This window comes from Bactrocera oleae, chromosome 3 (genome assembly GCF_042242935.1).
Source record: "Bactrocera oleae isolate idBacOlea1 chromosome 3, idBacOlea1, whole genome shotgun sequence".
Taxonomy (NCBI): Eukaryota; Metazoa; Arthropoda; class Insecta; order Diptera; family Tephritidae; genus Bactrocera; species Bactrocera oleae.
In genome coordinates, this window is record NC_091537.1 from 16,104,472 (window position 1) to 16,127,882 (window position 23,411).

The window sequence follows — 23,411 nt, forward strand, 5'->3', positions numbered from 1 at the left end:
TGACTTGACTGTTAGCTTGCATATACAATACACTGTTGTTCTTGCTATTTCTGCCATGCTTGCGGTGTAGTATCTGCTGTTTGAGCAAAAGGAAAACAAGACAATAAATGAAAATGGTTTGAAATAGTACGTACGAGGGTATATGACGGTGACTGCTGAGAATTCGGTTTGTTGTGATGAGATTGCTGCCTGTTGCATTCAGTACCTGATATGTCGTACGTGTAAAGTGACGTATCTACCGGTAGTTTTGTAAGCGAAGGCAATTGGTCGCGAATATTTAGAGATTTATTTGAATTTTTTATACAAATTTTCAACTCGTGTTAAACGAAAGTGCTGATAATTTTTACGAAAGTGTAATATTGTATTGCGAAAAAGTACATATAAAACTAGACGTGTGTTAATAAATAAGAAAAATTATTTATTTATGAAATTTGTAAACAAAAATATTTTCAAGGAAATTTCACGCATTGCAAGTGGAAAATAATTGAATTTTTTATTGTGTGCTATTTTTGACTACAGCGACGTGTTCGTAAATAATTTTATGCTACACATTTATAAATAACTGCCAATACATTGTTGTTTGTGCTGTCTAAACTGTGCGTGGCTTTGTGTTGCAGCATAAAGAGCGTAATGCCCGAATTCTTTAAGTTCAATGAAATAGATATTTGTTTCGAGTGCATTTTATCAGCTTGAGATATAAAAAGTTAGCGCGTTAAAGCTGACAGCTTTTTTCACTGTGTGTACGCGCAACAAAGCTGCGACGATTTGACGAGTGTTGTTGTGTTATATATATTTTTTTGCTTTTATCAGCGCGCGCGTGTATTTGACAACAACAAAAACGTTTGATAATTATAAATTGAACGAGTGTGTATGGCAAATATACATAAATAAAGAGTAAACTACCAATATTTTTACTAGCGCGTTCATATTACAAAACAAATAAGCGAACTAACGGCATATTTGACATTGCGTTGAAAAGGAAATATGCTTGTGGCTTGCCACTAAACGCAAATTGCCAGCAACATATGGAGCAAAAGTACAATCTGTAAGCAAAATACTGCATTAACGTTAAATAAATACAACATTACCGAGCAGCACCGAACCGAGCAACGTCGAGGCACGAGTTCCAGCTACACTTGGATTAAATTTCACCTGATTTGTATCGTCACCTTTCGCCTATAATTAAACTCAACGTGATCACGCGCTCACACTACGCTACATAGCGCATTAACCAAATTGCAATACGCAGAAAACAACAACAAGAAAAGAAATAAATAAAATTCTCACTGACATCCTTTGGCGCACATCCATCAGCCGCCAACAGCATAAATCGTCTTAAGAGCTGTGAAATAAGTGCGCTGCAACAAAAACGAATAGACGGCAGCCGACAGTAAGCTGCTGCAGGCGAGAAGGTGTGCAAAAAAAAATACGAAAGCCAATAACAACAAGGAGTTGAAGGAGCTACGGCTCGTAAGCGCATAACAGATTCGCGCAAAAGACCCATAATTTTAGTGACGCCACACATTCGCCGACCTTCCGACGTCGCGCCTCCTCCTCATACTCCTTCAAAGCCAAGCTCAGCATCATCATCAACAGCCACTTGAAGCCGGCGACCTTTTCGTTAGCCACTTAAGCGTGTGCACCTTTTGTGAGGTTACCCTGTGTTTTTTTTTGTTTTTTGTTATAACTGATCTTCGGACGTACGCTCACCAAACGAGAATACGAGAATAAGAACCAGCATCAGCGTTGTCGCCAGCCTGATCACAGTTGTTTTTGTTTTTGTTGCTGTTGCAGTTATTGCTGTGATTATTATTGTGTGCTGTGCTGCGCGGCCGCCTATTGTTGATCACTTTAAGCGATCGTTCGTTAAAAATTATTGTTGTTGTTATTGTTCTTGTCGTTGGATTCCCTCAAGTTGAGCGTAGCGAACCTTGGCCGATCGCACGGCCATACAGTCATACAGACAGACAGACATTTATTTATGAGCGCAGTTCTCGTATTTTAAACGGTGGCGACGATCTTCCGCGCTGCACGCCTGTAACTATTCTACAAAACAACAACATACACACACACACACATAAGTGTTATTGCCATGCTCCGGCAGTAGTTGTTATTGTATTTGGTGTTTTGGACATTCGTTCTGTGAAGGTGCAGCAGTCGCTTAGCAGCTAAAAACAAAAAAGAAAACAAAGCGTGGCAAAAGAACAGCAGAAATACAAAAAAAGAATTAGAGAGGCCTGTAGACGCATAGGTGTTGTTGTTGTATAGTCTTCATAAAATACTTTAAAGGCCAGCTTGTTGTAGAGCCTGTTGCAGGCGATCACAGTAAAGCGAAAAGGAACGAAAAAGGCCGAAAGGAGAAAGAGAACGAGCAGCAGTCACAGTCGACAGTAATGGCGCCGAAATCCAGAAAGAAGAAGGCACATGGTAAATAATAATAATAAATTTTAATCTGTTTTTATGCGCTTTTCGTTCAACCTTCAGACATACTTACAGACACATATGTTCTTGTTTAGTTGCCTTACTCGTTAAATTCTTAGTTTTCTTACTGAAAATTTTTATTTAGTTTTTTTTTTTAATATTTGTGCATTTTGTGTTGTCTCTTCGCTCTTCTGTGTTTTTACCAACCATTTGTTTTAATACATTTTTTCGCATTTTTTTAATTGTCATTTCATATAATATTTCGTTTATAATTATAAGATTCCTATGCGGCTACATGAGAATGCCACAAATTAATGCTCGTTTGAGTGTGGGTTGGCTGTTTTTATTTAAAGCTAGCAAATACCTGTCTAAAAGCTTTTTTTTTATACCTACATACATACATACATATGTATATTCGTTGCGTACATTTTGCAAAATATTTCTAATAAAATTTATGAAAGATTCAACAACATTACGTGGTTGATCGTTAATTTCGAAAGAAGAAAATAAGAAACAATTCCTTCCCTCTTATAATCTAAAATATTTGTTCTTATTCCGATCAGGCTTTAGACCTAGTTAGGTTAGGTTAATAGGTTGATCCTAAGAAGGACGCTTGGACAGCTTGAAACACTGGTTTATAGCGGTACCTAAAACTCCTAATAATTGATTATGGCACTCCTTATAAATCAATGAAGCCTATCACACATTTTTTAAAGCGGCTTTGGACAATTTCCTTCTCCTGGTTCGCCGAAAGTAAGACAGCCGAGTTGTTCCAACCTCAGCCTTGCAAAAGCTGGACAATGGAGGAGAAAGTGCCTGGATGTTTCCTTCTCACCTTCTTTCATACATTTTTGACAATTTGCGATCGACACGATTTTTGGCCTTACCGCATATATGTCAAAGCTAAGTCTCTCAGACATCATAAATAAGAGTTTTATGTAAATTCATACTCTCATGTTCTTGTTGTAGTTATAGCAATTTGAAGAATTGCGTTGAGCTAATTGCCGTTAGCTGAATCTAAACTATGTTATGTTCTTCCCAAACGTCGTGAATGTTTGGTTTCAGTTAACTATAGAAAATGATTGTGAGGCAGTGATTTCTTTACGAGTTCGATTACTTATGGCTCCTATATCTCTGTGGGTGGTACCGATCGCAATCCATTGACTTACAAACAGCCTACAATAATAATAATAATAGATTTTAATAAGAATCCGAATGATTATAAGTATAAATATGGACGTTTAATATTTAGACTTGGAATCATTCGGATCTTTATGCGAATCTTCTCAAAGTCATTACTACAATAACCAATATTTTTTGGGATATTCAAAACAGAGCTTAATTTAAAGCTTCGAAATCGTCTGCTTGGTAATAAAATTTATGTGGGTGTCTGAATAGTTTTGCTAATCAGCTTGCAAGGAAAGACAATCTCGTCTCATTATCATTGGTTTGGAAATTGGTGGGAGTTCTGTTGTCCTCTTGTGGTTGCTGTTGGTCGCTTGAAATTCTCGTGAGTTCGGCGAGCACTGCTCAACCGTCTGTACTTGAACGGTTTCGAGGTTCTACTGGCCCAGACTGAATTGCAATAGCGGTATAGCGAGCGCTTGATAGCGAGCGAATGAAACTGATTCGAAGACAATTTTGAACCCGATCCGACTTCCCTTCAGAACAGAATCTTAAAAATGTGATTGTTATGCTTAGGATATGCTTATAATACACTTCGGCTGGCTTTACCTACTACTTATATTTTTCATACTAACAGCAAATCAGATATTAGGAATAGTTTACATATATTCCAAAAACCAAATTTATCAGTTGTGTGTCCAAACAAACTTTTACAGCGTTAGCATAATTAAAACCACTCACTGAAGTTGGAATAAAATTTGACGTTCTTTCACGAGAATTATTTCTCTTGTAACTTTTTAGAGCAATTGCTTGTAAAAAAAAACTTATATTCACTGCCAAAAAATATCACGAAATAAAATGCTTTGCCATTGTAAATTAAAAAATTACAATACTACAGTTATATCAGCCGCCAATAATCTCATGAACCACCGGTGAATGTTAAATTTAATGAAAACCCATAAAATACTTGAGCGAAAGGCAAGTGATTGTAAATAAAAAAAACAACAAATACTAGATTTTTTTCAAACCATTCGCTTTAAGCAGTTCAAGAAGAAAGAATGGAATTAGACACAAACACAAAAGAAAATAGAGAAAGGAAAATACAAATATATATAGGTATATGTGCATGATAAATATATGTAGAAGAGTAAAAATACCGAATAATACCAAAACAAATAATGCACAATCAACGATCATTCGAACTGACAGGTCGTTTAATTCGTTTCGAACCTCGACTTTTCTTAATGCTTACTATTCAAATGTACAACAATAATATATACACACGGCAAAAATACAATAGGTAGAGGTAAGGCAATACCAAATTCTTAATCTCGATTTGTTATGGTCGTGCTGAGCATAAAAACTAAAGGTTTCAATGGACAGCAGGCTGTGGATTTGTAATGATATGCTTAATTTTTCTCGATTTCGTTTTTCTTACATTCGTTCTTTATTCAATTATTTCGAGTAGAGTAGCCAATTGTTGTGGAATTTACAAAAATCATGCATTTGTTGTTAAATATCATTTATTTAATTTACACATTGGGTGGTGAAGTAAAATAGTAACACGATTGTAAATATGTAATATATAAGCAATAATAATTAAATATTATATTTTTTTAGAAGTAATTCTTAGAATTTTTTAGAAAATTATTATAGTTTATTAAACTTTATTAATTTTTGTTTCATTATAATACTTAAATATTATATCTTTTTTAGAAACAATTTTGAGAATTTGTTAGAAATTTATTATATGTAGTTTATTAAACTTTATTAATAATTTTTTTTTTTTACTATAATAATTAAATACTATATTTTTTAGAACAAATCCTTAGAATTTTTTAGAAGATTATTATAGTTTATTAATTTTTATTAAATAATTATTTTTAATTTTTTATTTTATTATTTTTTCACAAAATATTTTCAACAAGAAAATTTTAGTTTTATTAAATTAAATTCACTATTTTTTTCAAGCTTGATATATTATTTATTTAGTAAATTTTTTATTTTTCTATTAAAAGTAAAATAAATATATTGTATATGTATATATTTTTTTAATAATTTAATTTCGTATATACTTACCCAAATAAAATTTAACTTCCCTTTTACTTCGTTCTACTATATTCCACTTAATTTTTTATCAATATTTTGTATTATTATTGTATTTCTGATTGTTTTTTATTACACCCTTTTAGAGATTAGATATTTATGTTATTTATCAAACACATGAACTTTATAAGCATTGATTATATTTTTCAACGCTTTACACATATCACGATCACTTTCGAGTGCAATATCATATCATTTATGACCAAAAAAATAAAATTCCATTGCACAAAATTTAAAATCTGTGTCATTCGACACCAGTGTAATATATCTCTAAAATCAAGCATACACATTACTTGTATTATTTTCTTCTATACAACATACTATATTCATAATTTTTTCTCACTATACCACTACGTGTATGTTTTTAAATATTTCTACACACTTATTTCAAAAAAAAGAGTATCGTCCTTTCCCAACATTTACCACAATGCGCCTTACAAAGTGCCATTTCTTGTACTTATTTGTATGTTACTCATGTTACACACGCTTGTTCGATCAGTCGCCCGATCGCTAGAACGCTCGCCAGCACGACCCGCCGTTGAGATTCTACGATTTGATAAATTGAAATGCGTGTTTGTTATAACGAACACATCCTGTTCTCCAAAAAAACTGCCCGTTCTGTTGTTGTTGTTTAAGCGTAATGCATTTTTGCGGTTGTTGTTGTTGTACTTCACACTGGGGATTTGTAATTAACTATTTTGCCTTTGAAAAATGTAAGGATCCATCTGGAGTGATATTACAATAATTTTGTTTTTATGAGTAAAAGTAGTGAATCGATTTAGTCTTTAGAAACTGATTTTTAAAATTGAGATTGCATTCATTGCATATTTGTTGTTGTTATAATGGTTTGAGAGAGGTGGTGTTATTACGACGAACGAATTATTATTTTCAATTTTTTGAAAGTGTAAATATTATCGATAGTCGTTCAAGGCTTTTGTAATCGGGTGTTTAAACGTTTGGCTGACATAATATGGGTACTCACGTACAGTTAATTAAAATAGGTTTACTGATACGGTGTGTTTTAAGAATTAAATGCTTCAAGAATTTATATATACTTGTATTTTACATGTACATACATTAAATGTTTTCAATTATTTATAACTCTAATTTTTTTTCATTTTAGGTAAGTTCAAAATTTTTGATTGAAGAAATTTTTTGTAATGTAAGTGCTCAAAAAATATTTAATAGTAGCTTAATATTTTAAAATTAATCAACCAAATTTTTTCATTAGTTTACTGTACTAAATAAGAATAAATGCCAGATTTACGAGTCGTTTTTGTCTAGTAGTTTCCCCTAAATTCTAAACGATTCACATACTTTAATCTTATAACTCGCTATTATAATTGAAACTCTTGCTTGTATAAGAAATTTCTCATAGTGTAATTTTTAGAAAATCAATCATAAAAGTAGAAGTCGAAGATTTACAACACCTCCTCTGTCGTATATGAATTTTTACAACTATTTTTCGATACTAATACAACTCAGCTAAGCATTGTAACTCGCATTCTATATATTCCGAAACGCATACAAACTTACATAGGTGTTTCCAAATGTGGCATAAATGCGCCACAGGTGATCACTGAACGAGATCTTTTGTCAGCAGTCTTCACTTGTGCTCGTTGCCCTGAATCATCTGTTCACCACAGGTACCAAATTGCATAAATCTTTCTAATACGAGTAGTGTACACCCATAAAACTGTGAGGATTTATATGTTATACAATATTGTGCACGCTGTTTTACGAATTGATTAAAAAAAAAGCTATATAAAGAGACAAAATAAAACAACATCTGTTTTAAAATGTCTGTTCTAATTTAGGGCTGTTTTGTACTAGATAAAATTGAAATACTGAGTTTGTGTATGAGATTGTTTTATAATAATGGGAATTTTTTTTTTAATATATCTTAACTTTTTCTTCATGCAGAATTTTACCATAATACGTTCCCAGCCTTATTAGACATTCAGCGTTTCACTCTTATTAGTTATCGGCTTTCGATATTATCGCTCTCATCTATACGTAGTATGATATTTTCGGTCGCTAAATAATTTGTGTGTTTTTAAATTCCAAATTATTGACCTAACGGTTTTAGTAAAATTAATAGACATTTGCACATTTCTAATTCAAATCGAAATATTTTTATGATTCGATCACAAGAAACTTAAATTAAAATTATTGTACTTTGCGCTCACACTTTTACAGTAACAGTTTAGTATATAGCTTTCATATCAACTGTTCTCATTTAAGTTTTTATACTCGTAATGATTAGCTAGTTTTATCTGGCAATAATGGCAAAAAATTTTTATTTCTATTTGATTGGCTGTTATGCTATTATATTTATTGTTAGCTCTCATCAGTTTTTTTCATACTTTTATATACTATCTGATATACCTATTTGCTTGACAAGGTGTTCAGTTTGGCAATAGTGTTCTGTGACTGGCAACCCTTCAAAATCCAATCAACCAAACCTTGCATTTTCCTGGAAAAGGCGTATTGATTACAATAGCTATCAGTTGTATAAAAATAATTGTAAATATAAATTTGCGTTGCACAGGGTTTCCTCACATATTTTAATGCTTTTATTAGTGTTCACATTATTTATGATGTTTTGCCTGCGTCGCTGATGCGTAATCTTATCTAAGAAAATGTAAATAAATGTGTGAGAGAAATATTGTTATTATTATTATTCTTTTTTTGTAAAAATGTGTAGTATATATAATGTTTATATATCTCACAGCGATACGCGTAATTTTCAAATCAGCTTATCGAAACAATAAAGTTGCAACTTTGAACGTTCATCTGTTGTCATAATTACCCATTGTTGGTTAGAAGAAATGCTGTTTATGAAGGATTGAATTGAAAAAAATATATGTATATGGCTGAGGCGAATACATAGCGTGTGACATTTTTATGTATTTTATTTGAGTTATAAACATATTTTTTCGCGTACGAATTTACAATTCGAATAAAATAGCTAGCCACATTGGTTGTTCGAAAAACTTCTCGTATTTATCTATTTATTATCGGAATCGTTTGGAGTAATACAATTCTTTCAATCGATAATTATTTGCTCTATATATTTCATATTCGCTTATATATTTCATTCTTATATTTTTAATTTAATTTAATTTAAAAAAAAAAATTATAGTTAAATTAATTTTTTATTTTGTTATATTTCTAAGATTTTTTGTGAACATTTTTTATATGCTAAATTAATTTTTTTATAACTTTCCTAATTTTTATATTTTTAATTTTTTTATTTTTTTAAATTTATTATTTTATTTTTATTTTCTCAATAAAATTACATATATTTTCTGTTTCGTTTTATTTCTATAAACTTTTGTAAGCATTTTTTATTAAAAAAATTTTTTTTAACCTATTTATTCTAATTATTTTGTATGTAATTTTGTTTTTGTATTAATTTATTTTTCATTTCATTTTTTTTATTCTATTCTAACTCATATATACCGCTATAAATTGTACTCTTTCTACATAAGTCTGTGCATAAGGCAATTTTCACTCAAGCATCCGTCCATTAATCAAAATCTTTCCAAACAATAAATGTTATTGCTGACATTTCACGTATACTTACATATATATACGTAATTATATATTTTCTAAACGTTTTGCACATTTCCTACGTTTTGCAAATTTTAACAAGTATCTTTTGTTTGTTTGCATTAAGTCGTCATGCTGCGCCGTCTTCCGCTCTAGCCACACACTTGCCAAGTTTCTTCGATAACACACCTCAGTTCACCATACTCGTGACTTTTATCATACAGACATGTATATCGATTATTTTTCGCTTGTTTATTTGTGTTTCGTGTTTGTCACTTTACCAGTAGCTAATTGCTTAAGTGACAGCCACGTCCAGTCCGTCCGGCAGTCGGTAACTAATAATGTCAACAATTTCTGTCTGTATGTATTTTGTGTTTTGTTTTCACCTTCGATTGTGCTATGGTATGCCAATAAGTTGAGTGGTAGCCGCATAATTTGTCGTCATTATTAATGCTTAATCAGTAATTATCGCAAGCCAACATACGCATAATTAATTACAGCAAAAAAAAACTTTAAGCGCGAAGCTGAAAAAAAATGCATGTGTAACCAATTTTCACTCGAGTGCAAATATTTATGCCTATTCCTGTTTTTTGAACCAAAAACAAAATATAATTTATACGTTATACTTTACGCTATAATGTGTTTATTCAGCGTTTCTCGTTTTTGCTCTGGCGCGTAGCAGGCATATTTTTGAAAAATAATCGCTGTGTTTACTATTTTAAAGAGGTCATTGTCTCTCATTGGTTGCAAAAGAATAAAAATTGAGAAAAAAATTATTTTTCGTACATTTTTTTTTGTCAAAATTAGCGTAAAATGCTGAGAAATGACATTAAAACTGATTAGCCGTCATTTTAGTTGCTAACGTCAGTTCCTTCTAAATGAATTTAAACTTAATCGAATCATATATTTTTCGAAGTAGCGTATAGACTACTATAGAGTACAGTTGAGACGTGATTTTGAATAAATAAAGTTATCGAAATCGTAACTGTGCAAGAGTGCTTTCTTTAAATATAATAAATCATGAAGTTCCTAATTTCTTCGCTGCTACTGTTAGCTGTCACAACAACGCTTGCCTACGTCACTGAAGAAGTGCCAAACGAAGATGGTGTACTTGTGCTGACTACCGCTAATTTCAAGCGTGTCATAGAAGAAAATGATTTGGTCTTGGTAGATTTTTACGCACCATGGTGCGGTGCCTCCATAGCGCTTACACCCGAATTTGCTAAAGCTGCGCAGTTTCTAACAGAGTATCGTTCACCCATCAAGCTGGCCAAAGTCGATGTAACTGTCTCGAGCGAATTGGACACATATTTCCAATTGCGTCAATATCCCACCTTGAAGTATTTTCGCAACGGCGTTCCCTTTGAATATAATGGCGGTTATCGGGCAGCTGATATTATTGCGTGGCTTACTGCAGTTCAATGAAAAAATTTAGAAATATTAAATATTAATTTTTAATTAAATAAACCCAATTTTAATATGCAATAAAATTAAAATTTTCATTTGCACAAATCGCTTCTTTTTGGCGTCAAACCGGAAGCGTCTTAGTGTATTGACCGTTATGAGCTGTGGAATTATCCACATTCACATCCAATTATGTACTTAACATACACACAGTCTTTCTACGACAACTGATATCCAACGCTGTCATAAAAATCCGTTCAATCTCTCAAACACACTTGGTGTGGCGTGTGGTCGCACTGCAATTATAACTGTTGTCCAAATAAATCTGTAATATGAGTTAACATTATAACTATAAATAATGTTATTTTGACAAAAACTGTCAGCTACTGTTCAGCAAATGCAGTCAATTGCTGGTTTCAATGACCATTTCAGGCTTTAACACTTCATATCCAACTCATGCCCGATCGGCAATCAAAGTCGTCGCTGAAGTGTGCCAGTCCGTTATGGTTTGTGTTGTGATGCTTTGATGAGTTTTGCTGCTGTTTAGCGTTTGCCAGTTTGTTTGTTTTGACTTTGCTGTTGTTTTAAATTTTTTTTTTGTTGTTTTCCTTATCATTTGATTCGTTAGTTTTTTCCCGGTCGTATGTGCTTGCAATTAAAATGAAGCGCTTAGCTTAAATTCAATCGTCGCTTGGCAAAATGTGTTCAAATGAGTGAATCAAGTAATTGCCGGACAGATTGACAGCCGTGGGGCCAGCTGTCGCCAGTGCCAGTGTTGTGCAGCAGCGAAAATAAAAGTCAAAGCTTATTGTTATTATTGTTGTTAGTATTAATTGAAATGTGGGATAATACGGAGGCAGCGGCATTAAGTGTTATAGCTTTTTTTGTATACATATGTATGTTTGTAAACTATAAGCTGATTTGCGAACGTACAACAGCAGTTGGAAGCTAGCGGAAGAGCGAACTTTTTTTCATCTCAGCTGATTTATTATTTATTATTATTACTATTATTTTTATTTCAGTTTGCATTCATAATTTAAACATCAAACTTATCTGCATTAATATTTTTGCCTTTTCGTGTGCTTTGACACAATTTCTAACCTGAAACCGGATATAATTTTGAGCTTAGAAAAAATATGTGGAAAGCTTTATATTTAAAGTAATTATAGGAAATATTAAGATTTCGAAAATGTTATACTGTAAAAAAAAAGCTGAAACTAATTGACGGTTTGTTGGCTTTCCCAGTGAGGGCATCAATTATATTGAAATCGATTACTCTTCATTGACTGGGTTGCCTTCGCTAATTAGAACGAATTTACTTCATAATGTTTAAGGTTTACTTTTTTGCATATTTTTCTCTTAATTTTTTGGGAAAACGTTATTTATAAAATTAATTTAGTAGAAAATATTTGTTTCACTCCTTGAACATATTTTTTGTTATCAGAAATTAAATTTATTAATATTAACAGATTTTTAAATATAAAATAATTACATTTTTTTTTTGATAAAAAAAAAAAAAATTCCCAATAATATTTTATTAAAAAAATGTCACCGTCATATGTTAATAAAAAAGTATAAGTATAAAAATAGAAAATTAGTACACTTATTCATTTGTGCAAAAATTTTCAGAAAGAAAAAAATATTTCGAATTAAAATTTTATATAATATAATATTTTATTAAATCAATTTTTTCAGTTAAACATTTTTTTTTCAATTTTCTTTGTTAAGATCACACAGAAAATTTGTTAAGCAAAGTCTAAGTTGTTTGAAAGAAATAGCTAAAATATTTTTGATGCAAGTAACTACTTTTTTTTCTTATAATATTTCCTATGTATTTTTTGCTAAAAAAATTCCCAATAATATTTTTTGAATCAATTTATTAAAATAGATGTTGTGATTAAAATTTTACGAAATATTTTTTTTAATCGAAAGTTTCTTAGAATCAAAAATTTTTTTGATTTTGTTTTTCTATATTTGTATGTTTACGATTTCATTTCTTTCGATTTTGTCTGCAACGCGGCTAAAAAGTATTTTTTTTTTTACACAGTTCCGCTCTTCTCACAGTGCGCGGTCGTGCGCGTGTCGTGTCGTCACTAATCACTTTACTCGTCACAGTCTCAACTTCTCCGACTTAAAAATAACAAAATATGTACATACATATCTACATATATAGTATACTTACATATATATTATTTGAGTTATTTCTATTTTTGTAGCTGCTAGCTGGAAGTTCTTGTTTTTATAGCTTTTATTTTACATGTTGCTTTTACTACTTTTTTTTTTAATTTTTTTCGTATATGTTTTTATATGCTTGCGATTGTACCTTTTGTGTTGCTGTGGTTTTTGTTGCTATTTTACACAGTGTTGTTTATCAAGTTGATGGGTCTTTATTTTGATTAATCATCAACAAATTTCAGCGGAATTGTTATTTTTAAATGGTTTTCATTTAGGAAACAAATTTCGTGCCTCCCAAAGTCAGAGATGCTTGTGTGCTGTGAAGGTGTTTTGCTTATAGTTCTTGTTTCATTCTTGTGTGTGGGGTTTTTTGTTTTTGTTTTTTCTTTACAAATTAATGAAGTGAAAATTAGTGTGCGTCACAGTGTCGCTTTTCTGGCAGCACGCGAAAGTGTAAAGCAAAAACAATGTAGAGAAATGTTGGAAAATCTAATTAGAACTTTTGATTACTTGTTGAGGAGAATTTTGAATAATGAACGTTGACAGGTGAAGAGAGAGGTTGAAAAGTAAATGTGAGCATGCAGTCGTTTAAGATAAATTATTTGCTTTAAATGATTTTTGAGAATGTTTCACACAGGCATTTTAATAGTTATATAATATATACAAATGTGTAATTATATTTTACATATGTATATATAAAATTTAATTTCTTTGAGAATAAGTATTATTTATAATTTTTTTTAAATTATTCTAGCAAGATATATTATAATATTTTTTTAATTAAATAGCAATAATGTTAAAATAGTTAATTTATCATAGCGAAGTAAAATGAGAAATAATTTCTAAAATTTTCTATATTTACATGAAGAATGTGTTTTTTCATAAAAAAAATTTACACAAAATTAAATTTGTTTGAAGTTTGTAAAAAATTATACTTTTTTGTCATTTTTTGTGAAATAAATTGATTTTAAATATTTCAAAATTTTTAGTTCCCACTTGAAATAAAATAATGTATGGATACAATTTCAAAGCTTTTATAGAAAAATAAATTTAATTCTTTTCAAATCTAATTAAAATATTTAATTATGTTCGAAAAGTCAAATGAGTTTTATTTCTAAATTTTAAAATTCTACTGCAAAATTGCTAAAATTATTTCGTGAAACATGTTAATACTCTTATCATGCTTTTTTCAAAATATTTGTTTAAAATTAATTACTTTTTTTATTAGGGACCAGAAATAAATAAAAAATATGTTTTATACAATAAAATATAATTACATTAACCATACATGGTATATTTATATGAGTAAATATACTTAAAGTTGCTTTAAAATATTTTCGGTATTTATTGTTTTAAATTCCCTAAAAGTCTTAAATTATTTAAAAAAAAATAAAATTATAAATTATGATACTAATAATATATGTTCAATATAAAAAAATTAATTATAAAATAAATTCAAATTTTAAATATTAATTGAAAAAATAAAGAAAAAATAATTAAAAGTCTTTAACTATTAAAAAAAAAGTATATGTACATAACAATGCAATTAGAAAATAAATATTAAAACCGGGAAAGAAATATTTATAGTTAGAAAAAATTTTTAAATTTATAAAAATTAAACTAATTTTTCTATAAATAGTTATAAAATTGTATATATCCTTAAATTATTTTGCAAACATTTATAAAAAGTGTTAGAAACACAAACTTTTGATCATATTTATTAAAATTCAAACATGTATAATTGTACCAAAATTTAAAAATGTATTTTGACTAAATTCGATAAATAAATTTTTGTTTCAAAATTTTTTTTTCAAAAAATAAATATTTTTTTAAATTTATTTATTTATATTTTAAATAAATAAAATTTATATTTTAAATAAATAAATTTTTTTTTTTTTAATAAATTTTTCTTTAAATAAATTCATTTTTTTTAATAGATATAGGTATGTATATATATATATTTTTTTTTTGTAATAAATAATTATTTCAATTTCAAATTGCAAGTAAACCAATAACTAAGGGTTTATACCTCTTCATGCAGAAACGTATGTTTGTATGTATGCACATTTGTAGGTACATATGTACTTGTATGTATGTAGGTAATTTTTAAAGCGAAACAGCCATAAAAAATCAGCGCTTTGCAGTGAAGCATTTTAACGCATTGCAACGCTTCAAACGCATATCCTGTGAAATATTCACAGTCACAGCGCGTTGTGTTGCATGCGAAATGTGCACACATGTGCATTTATAAATACAACACTAGAAATGTATATATGTAGGTACATATGGTTGTACATAATATAAGCATATAAGCTAAAACCGTTTCTACACATTTTCTTTTTCTTTTTTATGGTTTTTTGCTTTAAGGGACTCTAGTGCAAATCGTAAATCGCAAACGATGGCAAACGAGAAGCAGCAGAACAGCACATTTTTATGCTGGATACACGAGCATACCTACATTTCGATATGAATGTATATGTGTGTGTGGCGTTGTTATTGGCTTGGCAGATCATTGCACTCATTCAGTTTACAGATAAATTTTATTTAAACAGTTTTCGTTGTTGTTGCTGTGCTTGTTGTTCTTTTCTTTCACTGCCCGCTCCAGCACATTCGTCATGCCTTTCATTTTCGGTGCAAAGTCTGCAGCACATTGCAAGCGTTGAACACCAGCCAGCCAGCCAGCCAGCCAGCCATTACTTTCTGTCACAGTTCTTGAGACATTGCATTTTTTGGGCGATTTTCTTGTTGTTGCACTTACTTACAAATTTGCAGACATACATATGTGTATATGTTGCTGTTATTGTTGTTTGCTTTATGTCACACCAAGTTGTGATGCGGCAGAGGAGTCTGCTCAGCAAAACACACACACAAACAAACATACATATGTAGGTGTGACAGTGTTGGCATTCGTGGCGGGGCGCTGCAGCTGCTGGTGTCACTCAGAGGCAGCTGGAAGACTTCTTCCTGTCTCTGACTGCTACATATGTGTGTTTGTATGTATGTATATGTGTACATATGTATGTGTAAGTTTGTCGGTATCACTTCGAAAATCCGTCCATCCAGCACATTTCTACTTTCAGGGTTTGCTTGCAAAAACAACAACTATGGCAGCGCCGATGGCTTAATTGAGTTAAAGCATTTTTTAGCACAAAAGCAATAAGGAAGGTGAAAGGCAGCAATTTAAGGCGAAAGCAAAATTCTGTAGTCTTTTAACACTTCCTGTGTATAATATTTATATTAAACAAAACGCTTTTTTGAATTCATAAACACATACATACCGTTTAAAGATATAAATATGTTAATATTTTTTTCTAATTACTTTTTTAATTTATTGTTTTCTAAAAACAAAAAATAAAAATAAAATAAACATTAATTAATTTTCTAAAGTTCAAAAAAAATTGTAATTAATTAAAAATTAATTAAATTTATTTTAATAAATTTGTTTTAAATGCCGGTATTTTTCACAAACACTTCCTTCGCTCAGCACCCTTCTGGTCCACTCTAGCGTACTGACATGCTGAAGGTAGCTGGCTCAACCTGTCGGTCACCGTAGCACTCCCGAATTTTGGCTGCTAAATATCGGGCGACTTTTGTTTTATGGCCTATGTGTTCCGCTTCCTGTTTGCACCCGTTGTGCCCGTAGGGTTGCCCATGTTTCAAACAGAAGTTCCGCTGCTGGTACTCGCAATTCCGACGCGTACAATTGCTCTAGTTTTGTCTGGAGTCAGAAGATTTCTGCCAATTTGTCCAGTCTTTTCCTTTCCTAGTGGGATTAGCTGAGATCTACCTGAGATGGAGGCTACACCGATCCTTTTAGTAGCCTTGACGTGTGATGGTTCCGTTACTCTGAGTCCTACGCTCTCAGGGAAAGATCTGTGTATCGGCTACGACCTTCCTTCACTTCCCGACTACCTCTTTTTTATCCTCCGAAAGATAGTCGCTTTAATGGGGCCAAGGTTGTCTCGCACGAGGCCGAGGCGAGATTAATGCGTTCAGAGCCGTCCTAAGCAAAGAGAGAGTCTTCTCAACCAACACCTACCACACCAACTAAATGATGCTGGGGGGAGAACCTACTCGGAGGTCGGCCGTGGTTTTAACGAGGCGGAGGCAGTTGCGACATTAGGCCACCAGCCAATTCCGCTGAGTGTCACCAAAGCTTACCCAGCTGGAATGGATGAATGTCACAACCACCAGCCCATATCAAAGCTAAGGTCTAGTCCAGTAGTGCGTAAGGCCGCATGCCATTTAGCGTTAACCAGGATGCTCCAAATCGGAGGCGATCTGCACTACATCCCCACAAAATACAACTTGACGCAAAATACTACAAATTAATGCTGGCTTCTAACAGGTATTACAAATCTGTTTTCCAGCCTTATCATTCCCGAAATTATTTTTAGTTGGTTACCTCTTTTTTTTTATGTTGCTATTGTTATTTCCGCCAGACCCGGTGATGGTACTCAGTCACAGAATCTTCCTAACCACTAATTACTTTCAACCGCAGCCAACTTCAAGTAACAGCCTAAATTACATTCGGTCTTCGACTGGCGGTGTCCTTCAAATCTTCAACGCTTTTATGTCTCTGTAAATACCATTTAATGCATACAACAATTAATATTTGCCTAGGTAATGATGCAACAACACTGACCGGCGCACTTGTGCCTTAAGCGCTTAAGTACTCCGCGCTCGGTGGCAAATGCATTCATCGCTTGTCTTTGCTTTTTATTGCTGTTTGCCGTGCAAGTGAGCAGGCAAAGATCAAAAAGACTTGTATGACCGGTTGGCGATTTACTTAGCCGATTCTAATGCTTCCATTTGATTATTACATTTGAGCAACAACAACAACAGCACACCTTTGTTTTGCTGTTAACTTTGCTTACGTAAAACAGAATTAACAGCTTTTTATTAATTGCTTATGTTTGCATTTTCCACTTCCTCTCTCTCTATGTTTACTGCAACTTTTTGCGTTACTCTTTGCCCTGCCTGCCATAAAATGCAAATGCAAATTTCTCCCCGCCGCTTGCCACACAGCGGAACAACAATTAACGTGCAATGTGCGCGCGCATACGCCTTTCTTGGCTTTTTACGAGCGCATTAAAGTCAAAAGTTAGCATTGAGTGGAAATGGTTAGCGCAAAAAGTTCTTATTGCTAAGCGACTGGCAAGCGATTGCAGCAGCTGTGCAGTTAAATGGCGTAACGCGGCTTGGCAGCGCATTATATGAATGTGCAAAGTTTTTCTATGCGGAAAATAATAAAAATAAATTTATAAATATAATATTTTTTTGCTATTGTTTGTTTTGCTATTCTTCTAAATGTCTAATATGCTTATTTTTATCAGCAGAGCAGCTAACCGATTGTATAATACAGCGTACGCGGCCATTACGCCTTGGCTACAACTTGTCTATGCCACTTCGTTCGCGTGTTGCGCTCAACTCATGCTCATACATACACATTTAAACTTATCTGTTATTTTTCCAAGTGCTCCATTCAACGCGATACACCCATTTTCGCGCAGTCAAGCAGTTAAGCAGGCGGCCATATCCGCCGCGCGACTGACCATCGCCCACCGCTTGCCGCGCGGCGCAATTCTAGAACGAGCGCGTTGTTTACAGCTACAAAGTGTTTATGTACAGTGGCTGCAAAACACAGGCGGACTAAGCAAAAATATGCCTCTTTGAGTGAGGAGTCGTATTATGAAAGCTTATGAGCTAAAGTTTTGCCAAGCTTCCGAGCGCGCCTCAAATTTGCCAAAATGCAGTCTTTAGCAAATTTTGAAATCTAACTTTTAAATCACTTTCTCAAAAGGTTGAGAAAAGTCAACTGCGCTACTTCAATAACTTCTACCGCTTCTCGCTTCCGCCTTCATTTTTAATCAATTTTGTTAATATTCATTTCCCAACCTCCCACTTCAGATCCACAGTCCAACACGCCAAACTAACCTCAAAACAATTAGCGCTGCATTTCAGCTAGTATTTCAATTTTCACTGGTGTGGAACCACTGTTTGCATGTTTTTCGCACATACGCTCACCTTTATAGCTGTTTTTGTGCGCTGCCGCTTTGGCAACAAAAACTTTATTGTATTTGTTGTTGTTATATATACATACATATTTTTTCTATTGCTGCCACTGCTTAGTCTTATTTTATTCCATTTCATTGAAATGACAGACTGCTTGGCGTTTACTCACCGCTAGTCGAGTGTGCACCGCGCCGCACCGCGCGCAATTGCAAAGAGCTGGGTAGTTGCGCGGGGTGGTGTGCGACGCGCGCATATATGCAAAAGCTTGAGCAAGCAGCGTCATGGCATTTGCTGTGGGGTTTCAGTTTATTTACATTTATTTATTGCGGTATTATTCGCACACGAGCAAACAAACGCAGTTCAACAGCGACATGCAAGACATCTTGTTGCCGCCGCCTACCGCTTAGCTCGCCGCGTCACTTTGCACTCTACTTTAGTGCGGTGTCGCTTTGTGTTATAGCGAACTGCCGCTTTTGTTTGTCCGTTAGTTGTTTTATATTCCCCTGAATTTTTTTGCTATCGACTAACCCGCAAAGTTACAGCAACAACAAAGCACATAAACGCGCGAAACGCAAGCGCAAAAAAACAAGCATTAAAAGCTCCATCAATATTGCACGCCCACGCGCGCTCGTACTAAATTCGCCAATCACATAAAAATACATACACATAAACGCGTGCACTTCAGCGCGTTTCACTTGCGTGCGTTTTTTTATTTATTTGTTTTAAGCCGCGCGCTAGCGCTGAATGCGTTTCACCGCCCCTCTCAAAGTATCTTCATAGTGCGCGACTTGTTTTACCACGCAGCCAATTGTTTGACGTACTCAAGACACACATACACAGCCACAGTTTATTTTGCATATCTATTACGCTTTGCTGCAAAATATTTATTCGCTTTTATAGTATTTTTCATTTAGTTTTACCTTGCAAAGCGGCGCACGAAAGCTGACCGCTGCGTCACCACGCGACCAATCGTACATGGCAGGCGAGCGCGTTCGGGTAAATAAACAAATTGGGGAAAATCGCAATAAAGTACATACATATGTACATGCATTGGCAGCGTATGTGACTTTACAGACTTATTGGCTATATTTGCGTTCACACTTAGTATTTGGTACAGTAAAACCTGGTTAAGTTGGCCTTGGCAGGCAAAAACATTTGTCGAAAACTTTGTTTGGTAATAATGAGTATATAGACACGATAACCACAAATGATTGCGACTATCGCTAGAACCCGGATGATTTGTGGGAAGTAGACAACAATTTTCTTATTCACTACTTCCGTTGAGGACCCTTTATACCTTGATATATAATACATTCTGTGGAGTAACAAATAATTTTTAACTTATTGCTTACCATTTGTACACAGCCTTGTGAAAGGTTTATGGGGATGTTGAAAGAACGTCAATGTCTTGCCTACCATCATTTTCAATGTGACCGTAGCCGGCTGTCTGAATCGAGTCTACTTAATCCAAATATCGTTATGTGTCAATATTCCAAGGAGAACAAAGTATTTCTATTTAACTTTAAACGCTTCTAAAATTGCTTAATCCTGCATGAAGAAAGCTTAAGTTTGAGGTTTGGAGATGCAAAGATCATATGAAAAATGTTAGTTTGACAACATTCTTTTATAATATTCCATAATTATTATTTTTTTTTAGCTCTGTGATGATTTTAGAAATTCCGGCGATGAAAATAGCGCCGACGTTCGTCATGCTTTGCCCATTACCATGATATTCGGGTCTACGAAAACAGATCGCACCCTGAGTTTTATACCGACAATCGACTGTCAAATCAGCAGAATTTTTCAAAATTATTTGGGAAGTGCTTTCTGCCTCTACAACAGCAATATATTCAATACTCACAGCTCCCTAGTCACCGAAACCTCAGTAAATTTTATTTGTTGGACTAAACGGTATTTACTGTAACTACAATCTAGTATATTTAAGTCCATATATGCCAAAAACTTTGACTCATCGTTGAGCCACAGTCACGCTGTCTACGCGAAGCCCAGCATGTGTGTGCTTGGCTGTGTCTTGACTAGTACTTTTGACCGTTTACTCCACTCGTCTGCGTCCATATTTGTATATACCATATGTACATGTGTATCCCAATGCAATACAATAAAAATCGCACGAAACTAATTCAACGCGCATACGTTCGCCTGCCATCTAAAAAGGCAATTTTTTAGTTTGACAACTTTTCAAAAGCACTTTTGGGCGGTTTTTAATTTTTTTTTTTTTTTTTTTTTTTTTTTTTTTTTTTTTTTTTTTGCAAAACTGACGTATGGTTTGCAGCGAGACGCTAGGCGACATGACATTTTTATTGCTGTAAAACAAACAAAAAAAAAGTTTTACCAAATTTATATCAACCAAAATATAACGCATTATTTATTATAAATTTATTTGTGCATGTTGTTTGGTAAATGACACATCGCCTTTTGTGGTTCGTTGGCCACTCACTCAGTCGCTCGCTTGCTGTCGGCCACTCGTTCATTTATTCACTTATGCATTTTTCGGCAGCGGCTTACAGTTCGAGGACACCGTGTTAGATATGGTTGTAGTTATTGGGCAATTCTCAAAGTTTTCTCAAATGAAAATCTACAAAAGCAGCAAGAATCGGTAATTTTATGTAATTTAAATGCACAGACAAGTGTGCAACTAATAAATTAATTCGGATTTTGTAATATTATTTTTGAATGAACAATTTTGTATGTAAATGTATCACATTCCACTTGCTTTTTTAGGGGGGAAATGTAATGGCATCAGATATGCAGTGGTGGTTAGGTAACTATGGGGGGGAAACAACCCTTTGTTGAACGTTAAAATTAATGCTTAACTACTAATAAAGCACCCCTGTTTTTATGTTTTCTGCAGTAAGTACATGCAAGCAATCTCCCCAATCATTGATTTTGAAACTTTTATCTTCATGAAGTTTTTTCGATATTTTTAACCCTTATCTAGCGGTTGTTGAGTTGTTGTGTTATTGAAATTTAAACTCTTCCTGACAGCTATAATGGTATTATTTTATACGGTACCACAAACTCTCTTTTTAGACTTCAGATAACTAGAAAGCAATTTTTTTTAACATATTTGTAATATACTTGACCCAAAAAATGTTTGTTTTTGGTTTTAGGTTATGTTTAACGTAGCAGAAACAATTAGCATGATTTTTTCAAATTAATAAGTATATAAACCTGAATTCATTTATACTCGTAAGGTTGGATTGTCTTTATTGTTCACGATGCTGATGAATAATCAAATATTTTTCGCGAACTATCCATGAGACATTCACAGGTTTCTTTTTTATGCTCTAACATATTATATAAAGGATTAAATGGAGAGGACAGAATTCTAAACAAAATAAGAAAAACGTTGCATCGAAGCTATAAATAATACCCTTCACAGATACAAAAGTTCCTTACAATAACTTGATTCCGATCTAATTTCGTGAAGATACCTCGTGAAATAAAAAAACTGAACGATCAAAATCCAGTGCTTGCATAGAAAACATTTCCATTTGACGAGATATCTTAAACAAATTTGGTATGGATTATTGCCCAAAGTATCAGTGCAATATCCAAAGAAAATGTTGTAATCGGTCCCCTATAGCATATAGCTGCCAAACAAACTGAATGATCGGAAACAAGTTCTTGTAAAGAATCTTTTGTATTTGTGAAGGGTAATACAGCTTCGGTGCAACCGAAGTTGAAGTTTTTCCTTGTTTTTTTTTATTATTTTTAAATGCAAGTAGATATACACACTATATAATTCGCTTAATTTATTAAAAGCGGAATATTCGCAAAAAATTTATCACCCACTGTGGAGGAGGATAATGTAGTAGCAAAATGTATGTCCATACATATCTACATATATGATAGGCTTTCAAGTATTGAATAGGAAGGCGAATCCACTAAACTAGTCACACTACCAACATATAGGTAATTTATACACATATATTTATTTATTTATGATATGTAGGTGGTTTACTATATTGCCCACACAAAAGAGCCATCATTTAGCGGCCACGCAAATCAAGCGAATGGCAAAGAAAAATATAAAGAAGAGGCGAAAAAGAAACTAACTAAATTTTGCCACACATGCAGGGTTTATAGTTACATAAGTATGCTTCCAAATATGCATACGGACTTACTTATCAGTCCACATGTTTGTTTACATCTACTGTTTGCGCAGCGGATGTCATCTTTCATGTGTCAATATTTGTCATAACACACACATTTGCGCAAAATTATGAATTTTCTTACAATTAAATTACGAAAAAAAGTTCAAGCAGTGATGTAGTGCCACTTGCATGAAAACCCACATAAGTGCTTATTTATTTTATTTCGTCTTGCATTAAAATCAATATGTGTTTTTGCACATCTTTCAATTTGTTGTTGCACATTATTTACTCATACTGCTGACTTACACATTACTCAAATGCTTACATATGTATTTATGGCACTTTGTTGCTAGCGCAAACAGTTTGTGTGTTCAGTTTCTGCAAATGTGGCACAAACAGTCGCGTTGCGCGGCAGCAACCAGCCGAGGGAGTAACGTACATTTCATACTTATCTTTACTGGACATTCACATGCTTTGATATATGTACATACA

At 33.0% G+C, this 23,411-nt stretch overlaps 1 protein-coding gene across 2 annotated transcripts in view; it reads left to right on the plus strand.

The window, feature by feature from the left end:
* The window catches only part of tkv (serine/threonine receptor kinase thickveins), a 207,463-nt gene that overhangs the window by 134,806 nt on the left and 49,246 nt on the right, over positions 1–23,411 (plus strand). Inside the window, exon 1 of one of the 2 annotated variants that reach the window (XM_014233623.3) lies at positions 113–2,427. The exons of the other annotated variant lie outside the window; for it this stretch is intronic. Within the exon in view, the coding sequence (XP_014089098.1) occupies positions 2,394–2,427 (34 nt within the window). The 5' untranslated portion in view covers positions 113–2,393. Of the gene's footprint in view, positions 1–112; positions 2,428–23,411 lie in introns of those variants that run through there. 2 annotated transcript variants of the gene reach the window in all.